At 37.2% G+C, this 18,739-nt stretch overlaps 2 protein-coding genes across 4 annotated transcripts; one reads left to right on the forward strand and one right to left on the reverse strand.

Moving 5' to 3' along the window:
• Window positions 1-1,837: 1,837 nt before the first annotated feature.
• On the forward strand, window positions 1,838-10,708 carry nemp1 (nuclear envelope integral membrane protein 1). 2 transcript variants are annotated; one of them, XM_067528595.1, is made up of 9 exons: window positions 1,838-1,975; window positions 3,513-3,634; window positions 4,206-4,422; window positions 4,501-4,573; window positions 4,651-4,744; window positions 4,847-4,961; window positions 5,579-5,804; window positions 6,117-6,293; window positions 9,924-10,708. In XM_067528595.1, the coding sequence occupies exons 1-9, from the start codon at window positions 1,867-1,869 to the stop codon at window positions 10,078-10,080; spliced, it is 1,290 nt and encodes a 429-aa protein (XP_067384696.1). In that variant the 5' UTR covers window positions 1,838-1,866; the 3' UTR covers window positions 10,081-10,708. The 2 variants fall into 2 exon arrangements, with proteins under 2 accessions (XP_067384696.1, XP_067384697.1); XM_067528596.1 differs by lacking the exon at window positions 9,924-10,708 and adding an exon at window positions 9,118-9,351.
• A 1,622-nt stretch (window positions 10,709-12,330) lies between these two features.
• On the reverse strand, window positions 12,331-18,630 carry ormdl2 (ORMDL sphingolipid biosynthesis regulator 2). Of its 2 annotated transcripts, none has more exons than XM_067528598.1 (4): window positions 18,488-18,630; window positions 17,216-17,389; window positions 16,854-17,005; window positions 12,331-12,988 (listed from the first exon to the last, which is right to left on the reverse strand). In XM_067528598.1, the coding sequence occupies exons 2-4, from the start codon at window positions 17,387-17,389 to the stop codon at window positions 12,853-12,855; spliced, it is 462 nt and encodes a 153-aa protein (XP_067384699.1). In that variant the 5' UTR covers window positions 18,488-18,630; the 3' UTR covers window positions 12,331-12,852. The 2 variants fall into 2 exon arrangements, with proteins under 2 accessions (XP_067384699.1, XP_067384698.1); XM_067528597.1 differs by having other exon boundaries at window positions 17,216-17,423; window positions 18,488-18,540.
• Between the last annotated feature and the right edge of the window lie 109 nt (window positions 18,631-18,739).

Below are 18,739 nucleotides of genomic sequence, written 5' to 3' on the forward strand. Positions count from 1 at the left end.
TGACTAGGCCTCGTATTCAACGTGGTACCATTTTAATGACCTTATGCAAGGTTAAAAAGTTTATTTTCATTCAGAATTGCATTACTTTCTCACCAAGACTCAGACCGCTGTGTGAAGTCTTTTCCAGCACATCCCAAAGATTCTAAGTGTGGTTACAGTGGCCAATCCTTGTGTGAAAGTGATGCCTCGAGTTCTCTGAAACACTCAGTTTGAGCCAAGTAAACCCTGGCATTGTCACCTTGAAGTATGCCCAAGGGGCCATCAGGGAAGAATAAAATCCACGGATGGACAATCCTGGTCATTCAGTATAATCAGTTAGTCAGCTAAGTTTAGTCAGTCAAGGTTAAATTACTTGTTGCCATTGAGAAATATGGATTAATGCAGTAAATATCCAGTAAGTCTCTTACCTATTGCTTAATTAAATCCAGTTGGTACGTTGTTTGACCAGGTAGTGTACGACATAAAGCAACACAAGCACTTGGCAATCTTTTTATTCAGTTCAGTCAACTTCTTGTTAGTTGGCATTAGTTGATAGAAAAATAAAAAAATAGAAACATCTTACATCTTACTAAAGAAATGAACAGAGAGGTGCATTTTATGGTTCCCACTTTGAAAGTACTCAATCTTGGTTTCTATCAATGGATGACAAGTTGATCTTTTTAGATCCTATCAGTAGAGTGTTAAAGACAAAAACATATATTTTATAAGCAACACCTTTTTCATACAGAAGGCATAAGAAAACATTGGTAGCTGCCAGATGTTGTAAGATTAGTGAGGTGTAATGTCCTGCTATCATACTTTCAATTATTCTTACTATGCAAACTTAACATGCATTTTTTAACTTAATGCTTACAGCTGCCATTAAGTTTTATAGGACAATGTTAAACCTTTTAAAAGGTCTTCTTATATTTTAGACACAAAGACATTATAAGGTGACTGTAGTTTATTACTTCATACCTCAACTTGTATTTACTTACTCCACCAATGTCAAACTTCAGCTGCTCTTGTTTGCACAAACATTTATAGTTTGTTATTCTATAAGAGGCTGGACTAAGGGGGGAAATGAAAAGAAATTACAAAAGACAAAAAAAAATTGTTTTATGAACTCCTGGTTTACTTTATCACTGTGTGGCCCACTGCACATTCACGCTCGCTCTTTTAGTTTAAATCAGGATGACGTTACAAAGTAAACCCTGACTTTTCTGGGCTTTGGGACGAACAGCAATGTTCATTTCAAACATTACAATTAATTTCAACTGTGCCTTGCTTGCTCTAAAACACATTTTAAATGCCAAATAATTTGCATGCTAAAGGTCATAAAACAAGTCCAAATGACAGCTGATCCTGCTGAGAGTTGATGCCATCAGAAAAAGCCCTTGCAGCAGATGCCAGTTCAGAGGAAAAGGGCACTTTCTTGCTTCCTTGTTCCTCTTGTCTTTTCCTTGAATCCCTTTATTAGTGCAGCTTTAATTGAACTGACTAAAACACAAGGAAAAAAACAAGTGAGGGAAACATTGATGCAATTAATGGAATTGGGACGTACCCAATGCATCAGTTAGGGTTGAATAACTTGTTGACAGCTGAGACACATTAATCACTGCAGTAACTATGGAAGGCTCCTACCTATTTGCTCAGCTAAATTCAGGTGTTTTGCGAAGTAGTGTATTTTGTCATTCTCAGTAGTAAGAATATGTCTAAAGTCAGTGGTTTAAGTCTGTAGAACACGGTAGAAACGTTGAACGTACGCTCGTCATGACGAAATCCGGTCTGGTGTTGTGATTGGCTGAACTGCTTGCAACACAACCTAGTGCCCAGCGGAGGAAGGGGCGGGACAAGATGTAGGAAGAGGGATACGGTGCTTTCATCATGGCGGGATACATGAAAATGAGAAGCGGTTTCCTCTCTACTAGTGCTAAATTAGTTCTCTTTATTGTGCTTTTTACCTGTTTACCTCAAACTTCCCAGCAGACCACAGGTAAGACCTGGTGTTTCGACGTGCTCACAGTAACCTAACTTTATTTGAAACGCATTTTGAACAAGTTCCCATTGCTAACTGGTGTTAGCCTGTATAATGTGTCTATGAAGAAAAGAACCAAGAGCTTTCTGCTGGAAATGCAGCCGAGCCTGGTACCATTCGCTGTATTCTCATAGCCCAGTTTCCACTGCCTGCTCTTCCATTTTGGCTGTTTATATTAAAGAAATGTAATGTATGTAGTTAAGTTATTTACTTATGTTCCTTACTAACGTTACCTTTGGGTAGAAAAAAAACCTAACAAGTTACAAAATGTGCAATTTCTGATGTTCACCTTTTATATGTGACTGCCCAAAGCACAACTGTACAAGCTGGGAGTTGGTCTACACTACAACTACACTACAAAAATAAATAAATAAAAAATACGCAAATAGCACAGGGTTGACATACTTCTGCATACAGCTTTAATGTTTTTATTTTCCCAGCTCCCCCTATGCAGTGCATTCATTTTAGTGAATGTACGCTAGTCGTAATCTGCCAGTTTCAGTGAATATACTCTGATCAACCACAGCATTGTTCTGACTAATTATATCAGTACAACATCAGAGGACAAGAATGAACATGGCCACTCTGAGCACTCTACATTTTACATAAAGTACAAAGGTATATGTACTCCACAAAGAAAACAGGTTATTTTAAACAATACTGATGATGGTAATTAGGGCAAAACATGTGCAATACAAATTCAGGAGCAAAGATCACTCTGGGTGGAGCTTGTTTTAACCACTTCATGTGCTGACAGCTGGTTAACCCCTATTAATACATTTATAAAATGCATTAATGCATTTATAAAATGCATTAATACATAAAAATATATACTATTAAAAAAATGATTTTTACATTAAAACCACCAGGAGGTATTATTGCTCTGACTGATTGGTGTATGTCAAGTCTGTTCTTTATGTTTGACAGCAGATCAAGGGGACAATTATCATCTTATATTAGTTAACGTGTGTGTATTAATTCTGTATTTATTTTGACTGTGTAAATAATCCAAGTAGTTAAAGTTATTAAATACTAAGGATATCGAGACCTTATGACTCCTGTCAAGTTTGTAGTTAAATGACAATGACTGTTTTAGAAACTATTTAAATTATGATAAGAAACAGGAGAAAATGATGCTAAACTAATGTAATTTAATTCAATCCCGCTTTATCTATGCACACACAAAAAAACTTTTAACCTTTAGCTATACATTTGTGACCCAGTACAAAAGAAGCTGACAAGGCTGGGAAATTGGAAGTACTGACAAACACATTATTGTTTTTGGTCTTTTCAATGGATTATTTGACATTATAAAAGTATAGAATGATGCCAGCTTCATTATCTTTTTAAAATATTGTATGTAAAACCCCTCAAGGCAGTGGACATGTTTTAAACTTTTTCTTTGTGTAACAGATTGTACTCCTGTAGTTAGACCATCCGATAAGTTAATTGTGATGCAAATCTTGTATAACACGTTTCTGCTTATAAAATTTAGGTAAAAAACAAACAATAATTGAGCTGCTGGATGGAGAGGAGTATGCCATGTCAGGGTCCAACAAGTTCTGTTATAAAAACTCAGGGATTCCAACCTGGAGGCAAACATGGACAAGAATTCAGGTAAGTTGCCTTATTTACATCAGACAAATCTAGAATTGTTTTATTTTTTAAATATATCTATATTATAAAAGGGATAATGTTGAAGAAAAGTGTAACCTCTGTTTCCTTATAAAAATCCTGTACCTTAGATTTTGAAAATATATAAAAGTTAAAAATATAAAAATTTGAATAAGTAACTGTGAAGGTATTCACCCCCTTTGAATCAGTATTTAGTAGAAGCACATTTGGTGACAATAATAGTATTGAGCCTTTGTGGACAAGACTCATTCAGGTATTACAGACCTAAACAACTGAGAAACTCAATTAAGCATTTAGTCTTTTGAGGTATAACGTGTTAACACGAATTATACTTATAGCTGACAAACCTAATGAGGAAGTTTCTATTTTTATTTTTTTGACAAGTTTGCTAATTTATTAGTTTCTGACCTGTTTTCACTATGAGATTAAAGAATTTTTTGTCGGAAGTCACATAACATTGTACGTGATTCTGGTTTGAAAACAAATGGCAGAAGAAAGCTTTCAAGGTGGTTGAATCCTTTTTATCAGCACTGTATTTGAAAATCTCTTACAGGTCAAAGTGTGGAGTTCGAATGTGTTCAGGGTGGACACAGTGGAAGGTGAAGAGGAGCTGCAGGAGTTGGAGCACTTCAGTTTCTGGGGCTGGTTTCAGAGTCTGTTACGCGAACAGAAAAATGAAACCACAATTAACATCAACCTGTTCAACAAAAAGACTTGCTTCAAGATTGATCCTGCTGACAAAACTGAGTACACTGTTAAGCCTCTTCGCAGTAAGTGGGGAACAAATTCAGTTTCTGATCATGGAAAAACATTTCATGGCTAATGTGATGTTTGTTTTCTCGCTGCAGAGTTTGATATCTATCTGTTTCTGGTGTTTCTTGCTGGGGCGTTGTTGTTCATCTTTGCAGATTCTCTCAGCAGGTAGTTCATTTTTACCTTTCCATTGTTAGACTTTTACAGGAATATGGTACCTTATTAACTTTTTTCTTGATATGAAGGAGTCAAGTTTTCTTCTACTCCGCTGGAATGAGCACAGGCATGATCGCCTCTCTCATCATCCTCTTTTTCATTTTGGCACGGTTTCTGCCCAAGGTAACACATTTTATTTTTTTTGAATATCCATGATTTTATTGATTATATTGGTATGGTTACATGCTTAATTATTGTACCTCTTTTGTGTGTTTGCTTCCACAGAAAAGCCCTTTCTATGTGCTGATTATTGGAGGCTGGTCATTCTCTGTGTACGCCATTCAACTTGTTTGCAGGAACCTCAGCGTAATTTTGCGAGAACACTGGCAAATGGCATTAGGTAGAGTAACCTTATCAACTTAATGTAGAAAGTGATTTCCTGGAAATGAAAACAGCAGGTCTGAAAAAGGCTCTTAATATTAGAAAATTAGCTAACTGCCCCAAATGTGGATATGAAAAAGTCATTCTGCGGCCACTTCTATGTGAGCCTCTTCTGTATATAATGTATTGAATCATTTATGAATGTACTTTTAAGTAATAAGGTGTCGGTTAAAGATTTGACTCCTAAATAAATGCTAGCATATGTTGCGTCAGGAAGGGCATCCAGTATAAAAACTGCCAAATCAACATGCAGACAATGATCCGCTGTGGTGACCCTGGTCTCACAGGATAAGCCGGAAGGACAATAAATAAATAAATAAAAAATAATGGTATAACAAATAAACAATTTCAGTACTGTACCAGTGCAGTACCAACCTGTTTGTTATTTTTGTGATTCATATTTTTCAGTTAAATAGACAAATTATATTGAAATCTTTCATTTCTTGGTTTGTCTGATAGACAGTATAAACACTGAGCATGAAAAATGCTTTGGCATCTAGCATGTGGGGTTCATAGCCTCTCCGCCAGGTTAGTTCTTCTTTACCTCTGCAAATCAACATTTCTGTTTGTTGTCAGGTTATGTAGCAGTGGTGGGATTCGTCAGTTTCGCTGTGTGTTATCGCTATGGACCTCTGGTGGATGAGAAGAACATTAACATTTTGTCGTGGACACTGCAGCTGTTTGGACTTCTCCTGATTTATTTAGGAATCCAAATTCAGCAAGTTGCATTTGCGATCATTGTGGCAGCTTTGTTCTCCAAAAATCTGGAGTACCCGGTCTACATGGCAGTTGTTGCATGGAGGTGGGTTTTCACATTGCAAACAGAAGATGGCGTAAGAAGACCGTACCATATTGAAATGAAAATCTACTCAGATTGTATTGTGTTCTTGACTCGTTGTTGTTGTACGTATGTATAAAGTCTTGATTAACTCTGCTTTCTCTATGTTGTATAAAATGTTTTCTTATTTCAGCCTTTTAGATTCATCCAAAACAGTAACGCTCATAGCAGATATACAGAGTATACCTGTTTTATACTGTCTTTCGTTTAGTATCAGTATTCATATTGAGTTCATATATTTTGAATTGGTACTGATTACTTTGTTTTATTGTGCAGGAAATTCAGACGGTGTGTTCACTGGAAGCCTCAGCCACGTCGTCTGTTGACTGAGGAGGAGTATCAGAAGCAGGGGGAGGAAGAGACTCGACGTGCACTGGAAGAGCTGAGGAAGTACTGCAACAGCCCAGAGTTCAGCCCATGGAAGACAGTGTCCAGGATTCAGTCCCCCAAAAGGTTTGATTTTGTTTTTTATATATACAGTTGTATGAAAAAGTGGATAATGTCCATAATTTGCATTTATAAATATTTGGGTGTTTGGATCAGCAATTTAATTTTGATCTATCAAATAACTGAAGGTCACAGTAATATTTCAGTAACAGAAAATGCACAATATGCATCAAAATGACATTAGACAGGTGCATAAATTTGGGCACCCTTGTCATTTTGTTGATTTGAATACCTGTAACTACTTAGTGCTGATTTAATGGAACACACAATTGGTTTGTTGACCTCATTAAGCCTTGAACTTCATAGACAGGTGCATCCCATCATGAGAAAAGGTATCTGAGGTGGCCAATCACAAGTTGTTGTTTGACTCTCCTCTGAAGAGTGGCAACATGGGGGTCTCAAAACGACTCTCAAATGACCTAAAAACAAAGTTTGTTTAACATTATGGTTTAGGGGAAGGCTACAAAAAGATATTGCCGAGATATAAGCTGTCAGTGTCCCCTGTGAGGAACATAGTGAGGAAATGTTAGACCAAAGGCACAGTTCTTGTTAAGGCCAGAAGTGGCAGGCCACATAAAATACTGGAGAGGCAAAGGCGAAGGATGGTGAGAACGGTCAAAAACAGCCCACAGACCACCTCCAAAGACCTACAACATCAACTTGCTGCAGATGGTGTCACTGTGCATCGTTCAACAATTCAGCGCACTTTGCTGTATGGGAGAGTGATACGAAAGAAGCCTTTTCTGCACACGTGCCACAAACAGTCACTTGAGGTATGCAAACGCACTTTTGGACAAGCCAGCTTCATTTTGGAATAAGGTGCTGTGGACTGATGAAACAAAGATTGAGTTATTTGGTCATAACAAGGGGCGTTGGTGGCAGCAAAAGAACACAGCGTTCCTAGAAAAACATTTGTTACCCACAGTAAAATTTGGGTGAGGTTCCATCATGCTGTGGGGCTGTGCGGCCAGTGCCGGTACTGGGAATCTGGTTAAAGTTGAGGGTCGCGTGGATTCCACTCAATATCAGCAGATTCTTGAGAATAATGTTGAGGAATCAGTCACAAATTTGCACAACAAAACCACCACCTAAAACACTGCTCAAAATCTACTCGGGCATTTATGCAGAGGAACAACAACAATTTTCTGGAATGGTCATCCCAGTCCCCAGACCTGAATGTCATTGAACATCTGTGGGGGGATTTGAAGCGGGCTGTCCATGCTCAGCAACCATCACACCTAACTGAAGTGGAGATGTTTTGTAACAAGTAATGGTCCAAAATACATTCACCCAGAATCCAGACACTCATTACAGGCTATAGGAACCGTCTAGAGGCTGTTATTTCTGCTCAAGGAGGCTTTACTAAATATTGATGTGACTTTCTGTTGGGGTGCCCAAATTTATGCACCTGTCTAATTTCGTTTTGATCCATATTGCGCATTTCACTACTAAAATATCACTGTGTCCTTCAGTTATTTGATCGATCAAAATGAAATTACTGATCCAAACACGCAAAAATTTATAAATGCAAATCATGGAAATTGTCAGGGGTTCCTAAACTTTTGAATATAACCGTGTGTGTGTGTGTGTATTTTTTTGTTGTTGTTGTTGTTTTTAGGATTTATTCATGGTAATCAAAGTTTAAAACGACTCCAGGTCCAGTACAAGTGTTTTAACACAAACCCCATGGCCAATAAAGTTACCCTGAGTGAAATGTAAATAAAATAAACTGGAGTGCAAATCATCTCGAGCATATTTTTGATGCAAATAATAAGACATTTAAAATTTAGAAATTTGTCTTTTGAAAAATGTATGCTTATTTTGAATTTAATGCAAAGATTGACATATCACAAAAGGTGGGACATCTCACAATTGATGCGGTTAATTTGCAACAGGTCACAGTCATGATTGGGTTTAAAAAGTTCAAGTTTAGGGGTAAATGGGACAAAGTCAAAAACTAGTATTAAGTGTTATGGTCTTCGGGTCCTGAAGCAGCACTGCAGTAAAACAGATTGAATCTGTAGTGGAAATTACTGCAAGGGCTGGAGAACATCCATGAAAGCCTTTATTAGTGAAAAGTTTGTCTTTGCATCCACAAACACACAAATTCTGAAAACTAAAAAAGACAAACAAGATACAGAACTTCTGTCACCTTCTCTGAGCCTAAGCCTATTTCAAATATACTAAGATGAAGTAGAAAACTTTCCAGAGGGCTGACAAGTTCACATATAAAATAATTTTTTGGAAATCAAGGACATTGCATCCTCCTTGCTAAGTAAAAGAGACCATTTGATTTGTTATCAGTGCACAGTTTAAAAAAACAAAATGTGATGGTTTGGGGGACAGTAGTACATACACTGTCGCTAACTTGTGCATCTGTGACGGCACCATTAATCCGACTTGTTAACTATTGAAAACATTTAGAGAATTATAAGGTGGAAAATATGACACAGGAGACTCCAGAGTGTTCAGTAACTGTTCCTACATGTTTACAGGGTGTTGTTAGGTGAGGCAAGACAGAGGTCGACAAGCCCCGTCCCAGGCTTCTAGAGGTGTCGTATCAAAGTGGCTCGATTTTTATTAATTAAATCTGGTTTAATTTTGACATTTATGGATCTTAAAAAATACAGGGGTGAAACACTTTCCAGGTACTGTGTCTTGCTGTCTAAATAAATGAATACGAATTAGCATAGTCATTTTTTAACATTTGTTTTAGATTTTCATACTTGTATTATTACGGCACATACTAGTAAATATTACAGCACAGTTTACGTCACTGAACATCAGTGCTACTTTGTTATGAGACCAGCAATTTTACATTTGTTTGCAGACATGAATCATGATGGAAGAAATGCCACCCAGCACTGTGTGGGCATTCCTGTTGATTCCACGTTGGAATTTCTAGTACCAATCGAGTTTCTGGTATAGCTTGTATTTATTATTTCAGTCCCAGGCCAAAAATACTAACCCTTTGGCCTCTTGTAATTTTTAATACGTTTTTGCAGAATCCCCACAACTATACGGAAATACGACTGGATGTGAAAAGTTGCTGTCGAGGCTTAAAAGATGCTGGGTGGGTTGGGGGGGGAACTCCACTTTGTATCAGGCTCTTAACATTTCTGGATGACTTGAGTGATCAGCAAAGACAAGCCGCTCTGTGTTAAAAGCCTGTACATTTGTATGGTCAACGTTAAAAGTGTGAATAGTTAGAAAATACAAAATAACCTGTTCTAGAAACCAAAAATGTCAACTTTATCATACTTTGACTGTACAGTCATGTTTAGCAACAGCTGATGTATTCAGGGAGGTCTAGCCAAATGTTCTGTTGTATACTAGTAATACCAGTATACAGTACGTGTAGTATGTTTGTATTCTTCACTACTAGTGTGAATATCAGGGTTTCCCGACCTGGTCCTCAAGGCCCTGCTTGTTTTCCAACTATCCCTGTCAGAAACTGTAAGATACTAAATCACACGGTCCTCCCCTCTTCACCCTTATCTAAGTTGGTAATGGCTGAACAAGCAGAGGGTTGGGACAGGGATGACTGGAAATCAAGCAGAGCAGTGGGCCTTGAGGACCCGGTTTGGGACTACTCTAATACATGAGTTTTGCTGATCCTGTCACTGTGATCCACAGGTTTGCTGATTTTATTGAAGGGTCTCCTCACTTGATGCCAAACGAGGTGTCTGTCCACGCACAGGAATATGGCTTTGGAGGATCTTTCTTTGAGGATGAATTTTTTGACACCGATGACGAGGAAGAAGACATGAAGCCTCTGATGAAACCTGAGTGAGACTGCACAGTATGGAAGAAGTATTTAAAAAAAAAAAGACAAAAGATAAATATTATTGCCTTTCAGAAAGGTTGTCAGGAGAACAGGTCTCTTTGGCTTCTGCGCTAACATGTAGCGTGACATCCAGTGATGTACTATCAAAGCTGAAAACCCTGGATTGTCATTTCAGTCACCTCATGTCCTGGTTTTCAACAGAAATTTTACTGACTCACAAGAAGAACAGTGTGGTCAGATCTGTTATCAGCGCAAGTAATTTAGTTGGAACATTGTGCACTAAAACCAGATTATTTTTTTTGTTTTTAGGCAAAACACTTCAGTTAAAATTGAGGTCAAAAAAACACTGTAACTGTGATTGAGACCAGTTGGAAAAAGATCTTTTACTGTGAGATGGTAGTTTTAGTTTTCAAAACATATGTGTTTGTGTTTACAGCCTTTTGGCTCTAAATGGGCTCAGTGCAATCAGTGCATCCAGATGAATTGTGTATATCAGTGATCTCACATCTCTGTTCAAGAGAAGTTTGGTTGTGTTTTGTATTTTACACTCATTTTAATAGCCATAAATTAGTGGCAGTACCCACAAAGAGTGTGTTTTTGTTTTTTTTGTTGAATAAAAATATTTTTAACTCTTGATGTGTCATGGTATTAAATTAGTGCGAGCTTAAATTACATATTGTACCTTTAAGCTGAAACACTGACTTGTGGTACTTTGATTATACTCAACTACAATTTCCTTGTAGTACAATTAAAAATTTACAGTTTTTCCCTTAATATTTATTGCTATAACAATGATTATTTCAATTTTCTATGAACCACTTTGTCTATGATAAGTTAATAGTGGTGACGCCCCTACAATAAAAGATTATCAGTAAATAACATGAGTAATTAAACATATGAGTAATTAAACATATCAGTAAATAACATGAGTAATTAAATATATAACTAGAGGGAGAGCGAACACAAACCTATGAAATTCTCACTACAGAAAAAGTTGAGGGCGGAGTTAAGACTGTATCAAACTGCACTTGTGGAAGCGGCATTTAATTGCAGCTGCTACAGTAAACTGTCTACATGTGTGTTTGGGAAATGAATCATTTAAAGTGAGTAGTATGAATAAGATGGTTTTTTTTCCCCTCTTACCTAGAATGCAAGGTGAAAACCCCCCTGGTCCTGCTAGTGATTTTTAATGGTTTTCCTGTCTTTTGGGCCACTGTTACATTGTAAATCTGTAAAAAAATATTACCTTAACCTCTAAAAGATTTCAGGAAGTTTTGCCTTCAGTGATAAAGTAGACACCTCTGACCTTATACATACATGTTAGTTATGACTTCTCCATTGGTATTAACAAGTAAATCTGGTGTTTCTAAAATTAAAATCCAAACACTTAAACTGCACGTGGCACACTTCCATGTTGTCATTCTAAAACGCATCCAGTAGATCTAGTAACAATTCAGTGAGGTTGCAGAGTTCACATTAAATTAAAAGTGGAAGCAGAAGTGGGAAAAACTGCAATGGCTGACATAATTTGCTGTACAGGCGAGATAACGTTATCTTATATCATGTAGCTTTCAGTTTATGTTGGAGAAAAAAAAAACATTGTATTCACCCTTTCGTCTCTAGTTTCAGTGAGCCGTATCTTATATCTTGGGGACATTGTGACATTTAGGCCAGGTGTCCTCTGCAACCCATCACTGGCTGCTTTATGTGGCTGTCACAGCATTTGAAGACATGGAACACCCTAACAAAACTGTTGCAAATGCCCGATTATACAATGTGGTTTAAGCAGCTGATACAGCAGGCATTATTTGCATGTGATCCCAGGCTCAGGATGGCTTATTCAACAGTATATTCCCTTGCACATGACGCCGCGTTTCCTTTGTGCTAGTTCCGCAAAACACACGTCACTAACAGGGAAACCTCGCTGCAATGCAAACACAGCCACACTGCATGGGGGGGGGGGGGGGGGAGGGGGAGGGGGGGAATCCCTTGGATATAGGAGCGTGTTGCAAACACTGTGACAGCCCTTCCCAGTGTGACTTCATGTAAAGCATCTGGACTTCCCCTTAGCTTGCACACTGGCTTCAAATTGATCAACAGATTCCTACAAACCCCCGCAATAAAGGATTTAGCAATTTTTCTACTTAACTGTGTGAAATAAAGATAAGACAACCATGTGAGTATGCCCTGTAGCTGTCTCATTTTAAAAGGTAGGAAAAGATGTACAGTTTTTAAATAAAACAGCAAATCAAAAGATTATGTTATAGCAAAACAAACACTGCAGTGTTTATTATTGGCATGTAAATGCTTTCTACATGTTTACCTTTTATGATAATTCAAGGAAGGAAAAAGATGTACAAGTCTCATTTAGAACTTGACAACCAGACACACACAGCTCCAAAGGCTTGCAGCCATTGCAGTTTGTAACAAAAAAGGTTACATGTGAGACAGAACAATGAATAAACCTCAAATCTGAAAGAGCTGCAGTTTAAACTTTGCCCTTTGTCAAAGGGAATAGCAAAGTATTGGGCTTGACAAGTACACCTCAGTACACCTCATTAAATGAAAAAAATAATAAAATACTTTAACAGCAAGAGCGCATTTATTTTGAGGCTGCAGAAAGGCAGCATAAAACTGCAACTCTCTCCTCCATACAGCTACACAGTTATAACAAAATCAACAGGTTTTTCACTAGTGATAAACATTCCACAGTTCAACCCAAACAGAAAAGCTTGAGTCCAGTGTTGGTGCTTAAAGTCAAGTGTTCAGTCAGTGCTGTCAATATTTGTTGATCCCAAATATACGTACTCCATGAAACTGAGGCAACTTTGGGAGAAGGACACTGAGGAGGGAGCATGTGTTGATTAGGAAATGTGTAGGATCATATTTTGTGTAGAAACTGGCGAGAATATACCTGCAGAAAGATATAGAGGTATAAATAATATACATAAAAAGATATACATTTAAGCTTCAGCACATCAGGGTCAATATTTCTGCATGAGCTTTAACACTAGAAAGTACAGTCTCATATACATTGTCAAAAGCAAAAAACACATTCTACAAGTAACTAATACTAAGAATTTCATCTGCAGGATAGATGTCTAAAAGAATCAAGTCACATTACTAGTTATTACAAAACTCTCCTTTATTTAAACAAATATTTCATGTTTTTTCTCCCTTGACTATACTGATTTACAAATAGACTTTCAAATAAGCCAGCCATGATATAGCATTGTCATCACAATGTAACCATGTCACATCATAGGACGTGCAATATTTTTGCTGCTTGATACAAAAGAAAAAGCAGCACAGCTTTCATTTTCTATAACTAATCTACAAGTTTGCCTGCCTTTTAATTTCCTCTCTTTAAATTAACCAGAAGTTCTCTTTTTTTTTAATAGGAACTTTAATGGTTCAGGTCTCCCCTCTATTTCTTCACAGCTCTAATTCACAACTCTACAGCTCCCTAATATTTATTCACATTGCACATTTGTGTAGTGTCAGATTTTTTTAATTGGTGCGTTTTCATATTACAGATTGGGTGAAGCGAAAAGGAGAATGAACATTTGCAGAAGTTACAAAATCTACCAAATCACTTTAGAATGATTATTTGCAAATAGAGCTATTTACATCATCTGGTGAAGATTTCTATATTTTTTCATATCGCAATAGATATTGCAGCTCTCTTTCAAATGACAGCTTTTCAGTTCACTAAGGTATTGTGTCTGCACTTGGGTTCTGTGAAAGTGCACAGAAATTGACTGTAGCTGGAACAAAGGGTGATCAACAAACCTTCAATCAGAAAATGGTTAAGAATGTGCAATTAACAGGAATTTTATTCATATTTAAGGTCCTTTTAACTCATTTTTGTTTTATGAGTCCAAAACAGTCAGCCAAAAACAGTGTTTTCAGCCAAACAATAAAGCTACTTAATATGTTAGTATTTCATATGTTAGTATTTCAAGTGGGTTGAATGAAAACTCGGAGTTTGTTCATCCTGAGTTAATTGAAACTCCGGCTTTTCATTCCAGAAATGTGGATCACTTTAAAACTCAGTCAGTTACCGTGGTAACTTACTTTGCAAACCTAACTTGCTGGCTGCCAGGTTTTCTTTAACAAGCTCTACAAAGCTCAGACTGCAACACATTCATTTCCAGAAGTTTATGTTGGGAGAAATAGATACAAATCCTGCTTAAGCCTAAACCTGTTTTTATCTGTAGGTTCAAATTCACATTATTAGTGAGACCTTGTACAACCTTTTACAATATAAAAACATGGACCAATTTGTTACTCTTTGAGAAAAAAAACTTGTGGTAGGACAAAATGTTACCAATCAAAAGACATAACAACCAGACTTTGGTTTAGAGGTTTGATCTTGAATCTGAACATTTTAGATAGCACATCAAAGGCCAAACGATAGTCAGTGCATTTACATGGAGTTACGTGACCAGGTTACAGTCAGGTTTCTCAGGAAAGCAGATTTCTTAACTGTCATGTAAACGGGAACGCTGTTTTCTAAGATCTGGATGGGGGATTGGGAAAACGTGATTTCTCCACGCAGACTTCTTATGCGTACACGTTACACACATGCGCAGTTGTGTGTAACGTGCACACATAAAAAAGGCTGCAGACACAGCTGAGTGAAAGTCTGAATAAAAGGACACATCATTAACACAGCAATGCTGCCTCATTTTAGAACTAAGTCAGCCTAAACTCTGACAGAAAATTAAACAGAAACAAAGTGCCCGGTAGTTAGAAGTTAAAATCAGTCACTTTCCCATAGAAGTTTTTTTATTCAGTGCTGTCACTCTGCTGTGACACACACACACACACACACACACACAAAAGAAAAGCTCAAAAGCTGCATTTTCTCTCACTATATGGTTAAAGTCTGTGCGCCAGGCATCCAAAATAAGTCTTGGGGTGGAGGAGAAAGCTACAGAAGCCAAGAATGGCCATGGATACTGTTATCTTTTTTCATGCCATTTTCTCAGGATAACAAAATAACATAAGAAGTTACATAATACATTCTTTTTTTCCATTAATCTTCACTTAGTATCCCCATAATGACAAAGTGAAAACCGAATTTTAGAAATGTCTGTAAAATAATAAAAAAGGAAAAACTGAAATATCACATTGGCGTAAGTATCAGACCCTTGCAACAACACTTGAATTGTCAATCATTTACAAAATCTTTCGGAAAAGCAAATAGCATATATTTGCCATGAAACCTTCGCTAAATCAACTTATAACTACACAAACATTGTAGGACAAGATATTAGTTGTGATCTTTTGATTTTGACTTAGATTTTTGCTGCCTTGTACCTCACTTGTAAGTCGCTTTGGATAAAAGCGTCTGCTAAATGACTAAATGTAAATGTAAATGATCTACGGAAGTCGAGACAGTCAAGACTGTGATCATCACAAGAAAACAAACCATTTTCTCAAGAAATAATCTTGTGGCGTTGATATCAAGAGATAACGAGATAATTAACTTTTGTTATTCCAAAATAACAAGATACTCATCCTGTTATCACCAGACAGCAACATTAAAAAAAACAGCATCCATGGCAGTTTTCAGCTTCCATAGAAATCAAATTATGCTTCTGCTGCACTGGCAGCAACTGGTTTCTTAAGTACAAGTAAATGTAGTCAGCAACCACATTTCTTCATTTACATTAAGTTAAATGACTAGAATTAGGACGCATGTTTGATAAACGCTGAAGTTAAACCTGAACTCTGGAGTGACAAACCCTGACCCTTAAGTTTTTGGATTCAGAAATGCTGTTCAGAGTCAAATTATTCAACACAGTTTGATCACTCTGAGTTACTAACTATAAAAAGCCCCCCACAATGGAGCTCACAAAGGACAATAACAAGGACAATATGCCTATGACAATACATTAAGTTATTAAATAAGCTTGAAATAAATTAGAGATACACAAAGGGACAGAAATCTAGAATTTTCACTGAAATAAGTTGAAACTGATGAAAGTAATACAAAAAAATTAATAAATACAAATCTGATGTTTTTAATTTTAGATTTAAATAATATATAGTAAAACTAATTAAAATGGCCGAGACAGAATTAGTAGAAAATATCACAAACAATTGGTTAATAGCAATATTTTCGAATTTTCAAAATGATCTTTTACCACCGATTCACACAAAACATCACAGCCATTTAGCCTATTTTGATGGAAGAAAAGTGGTAAATCTGCTGTTTGGACTTTGTTGTGTTATCTAAAATATTCTGTTGAATCAAAAATCAAAAGCAAAGTCTAAATTATGTTTCTTTTTTGTTAGGTTTCCAAAGCCTCACACATGATTACAGTTGGCTGATGCAGGTAAAATTATTCATTGCAGGATAACGGACTTAACATTGTCTTATTATCCACAGAGTTGCACAGTTAAGAAACAGGCAGTGGACAGATTTTACTTTACATTTTAAGGAATCCACACTTATAAAACTAACTAATATAAAGTGTGTCTTAAACTAACTGATCATAAAAGTGTTAACCGTAAAGACAGGACTTGTTTAGCATGGTAAACAGGATTTTTAATCTTCTTTTCTCAACATACACTTTTAAGAATAATTCGACTCCAATCTGCACTTAGACATGACCTGTATGAAGTTTCTTCAGACCCTGAAGGAGGGAGCTTGGGATGTGTTGAAAAAAACCTGCCAGTGAGCTAGTTAGAGTCAAAGAGCAAGTTATGGGAGTTTTCACTGAAACTAATCTTCTTGAAATACAACCCAAAACACCAAGCACACTTACAGAACGATTGGTGAGATGGTGAGGAATTTGCGTGAAGACGTAAATTGGACACCGTAGTCCATCTGTTCCCAGTGTGTTAGCAGACGGGCTTTGCCTTGGTCTGGTGTTTCAAAGGGAGTGCCCTTCACTGTGTGTAGAAAGAGGTACATCACCTGCGGAGAACAGACCACACAACAGATACACAAATCTACTATTAGCCACAAAGATCAATTCCCTTTGAATATATACTTAAGTACATCAATAACATTGTCACATCTATCAGCTGGAGTCATTTTCTTTGATTCATTTGATTATCCTAAAAGTAGAAAACGTGTTTATTCTCTAATTGCTATAGTAAAAAAAATTTGAAACTTTAAACTGACCAAGTTATGGATGACATTGGTGAGGGTCCAGACAAGTGGCACAGTGAAGAAAGGGATGCTAAGCAGGATGATGTGCAACACAATGGTTAGGAGCAAGTAGGTGAGCCAAATCCCTCTGCTGTTCATCACCCGTGTGTTGGGGTTCACTTCGCTGTGAGCTACACCAACATTCATCTTGAATACAGAGAGAAGTGCTGAAAACAAAGTTCTGTAGTTCAAAGAAAAACCCAGAGACCCTTTAATCCGCTGGAAGTTTGATAAGTATTAACAGTGAGGCTCAAACCAATTGACAGGGGAACCGAAGACTGTGCTTGTGGTTGGTTTACTGAAATCAAGTTAAAAATCAACATTTTCTCACAGACTGATGATGCAAAGTCAACCACAATTCATAAATCTGATTATGACACAAAAGATTAAAACAGTCCTGCCATTATCGAAAATAATAGTATTGGTAACACAGCATTGCTATATGTGCAGTCAGGAAATTACAACTCATTTAGTACTTTTTTTGGCATTTATGGTTTTTTGCAAAGGTAACATGTCAAGAACATCAAAATCTGATATGCTCTGCAGGTAAAAGGTTGTTGCGGGACAATTCAATGATGTTAAGAGGTCACGTCAACTCAGAAAATAAGTGATTCATAGATAACAAGAAATAATCGTTAGTTGCAGCCCTAATTTGAAGACAGCACTTTGCACTCTGGGAAATGGACAGACATTGCTCAGTATTTTGGCATTTTATAATGTAATGTGGGGGTCAGCAAATAAGTTCCACCTTTTTTCAGCATTGGTTTTACAGGTGTAGTGGAAATGCAGCATGATACAGTACGTTTACCATTAGCTAGGACTCCGCCCGACTGAGTTGTTAAGGGTGAGAAAACAAGCGCTTCTTATCGCACCACATCTTTGTGCTTCGTTGCATCAAATCGCAACATTTAGACACTAGCCACAATAAATACAATGAGTTGGTAGAGTAAATTCATTAACCCCGTATTCTAGCCTGACATGACATGTCTGTCTGACGCAGAGACATGGCTAAACATTTTGACTTTAGCAGTGTTACCGTGTTTAGCATTCGCTGGCTAACACTTGCTAACTACAGGCTGACATGCTAGCATCAGTCCAAAGTCAGGGTAAATTCTACGGTGAAGACTTGAAATGAAATTTTTATATAAAGGGGATTAAATCTGTTAAACACGGAGTAACTACTGCGGCCAATGCTGCATTTCATGGGCTAGACGAAACTTTACATTTCAGCGGAGCAAACTTTACCTTCCTGTGTTGTCGTAGCGCACCAGGAAATCGCTAGTTTTTTTCTCTCTAACTCCACCTTCGTTAGGTCTGGGCTGCTTCCTTTGCTGCATCTCACATCGCTCGCAAAAGTCCAACTTTTGTCCAGCTGTGCTGAACTGGAGCTGGTAAACAGCTGAGGGTGAGAAATTTGAATTCAGTTTTTCAAGGAACTGTCTCCCAATAACTTTGAAAGACGCCCCAGATTGTTAAATGTCACGGTTATTGTCAACC

Source organism: Channa argus, chromosome 13 (assembly GCF_033026475.1).
Source record: "Channa argus isolate prfri chromosome 13, Channa argus male v1.0, whole genome shotgun sequence".
In the NCBI taxonomy this organism is placed as follows: Eukaryota; Metazoa; Chordata; class Actinopteri; order Anabantiformes; family Channidae; genus Channa; species Channa argus.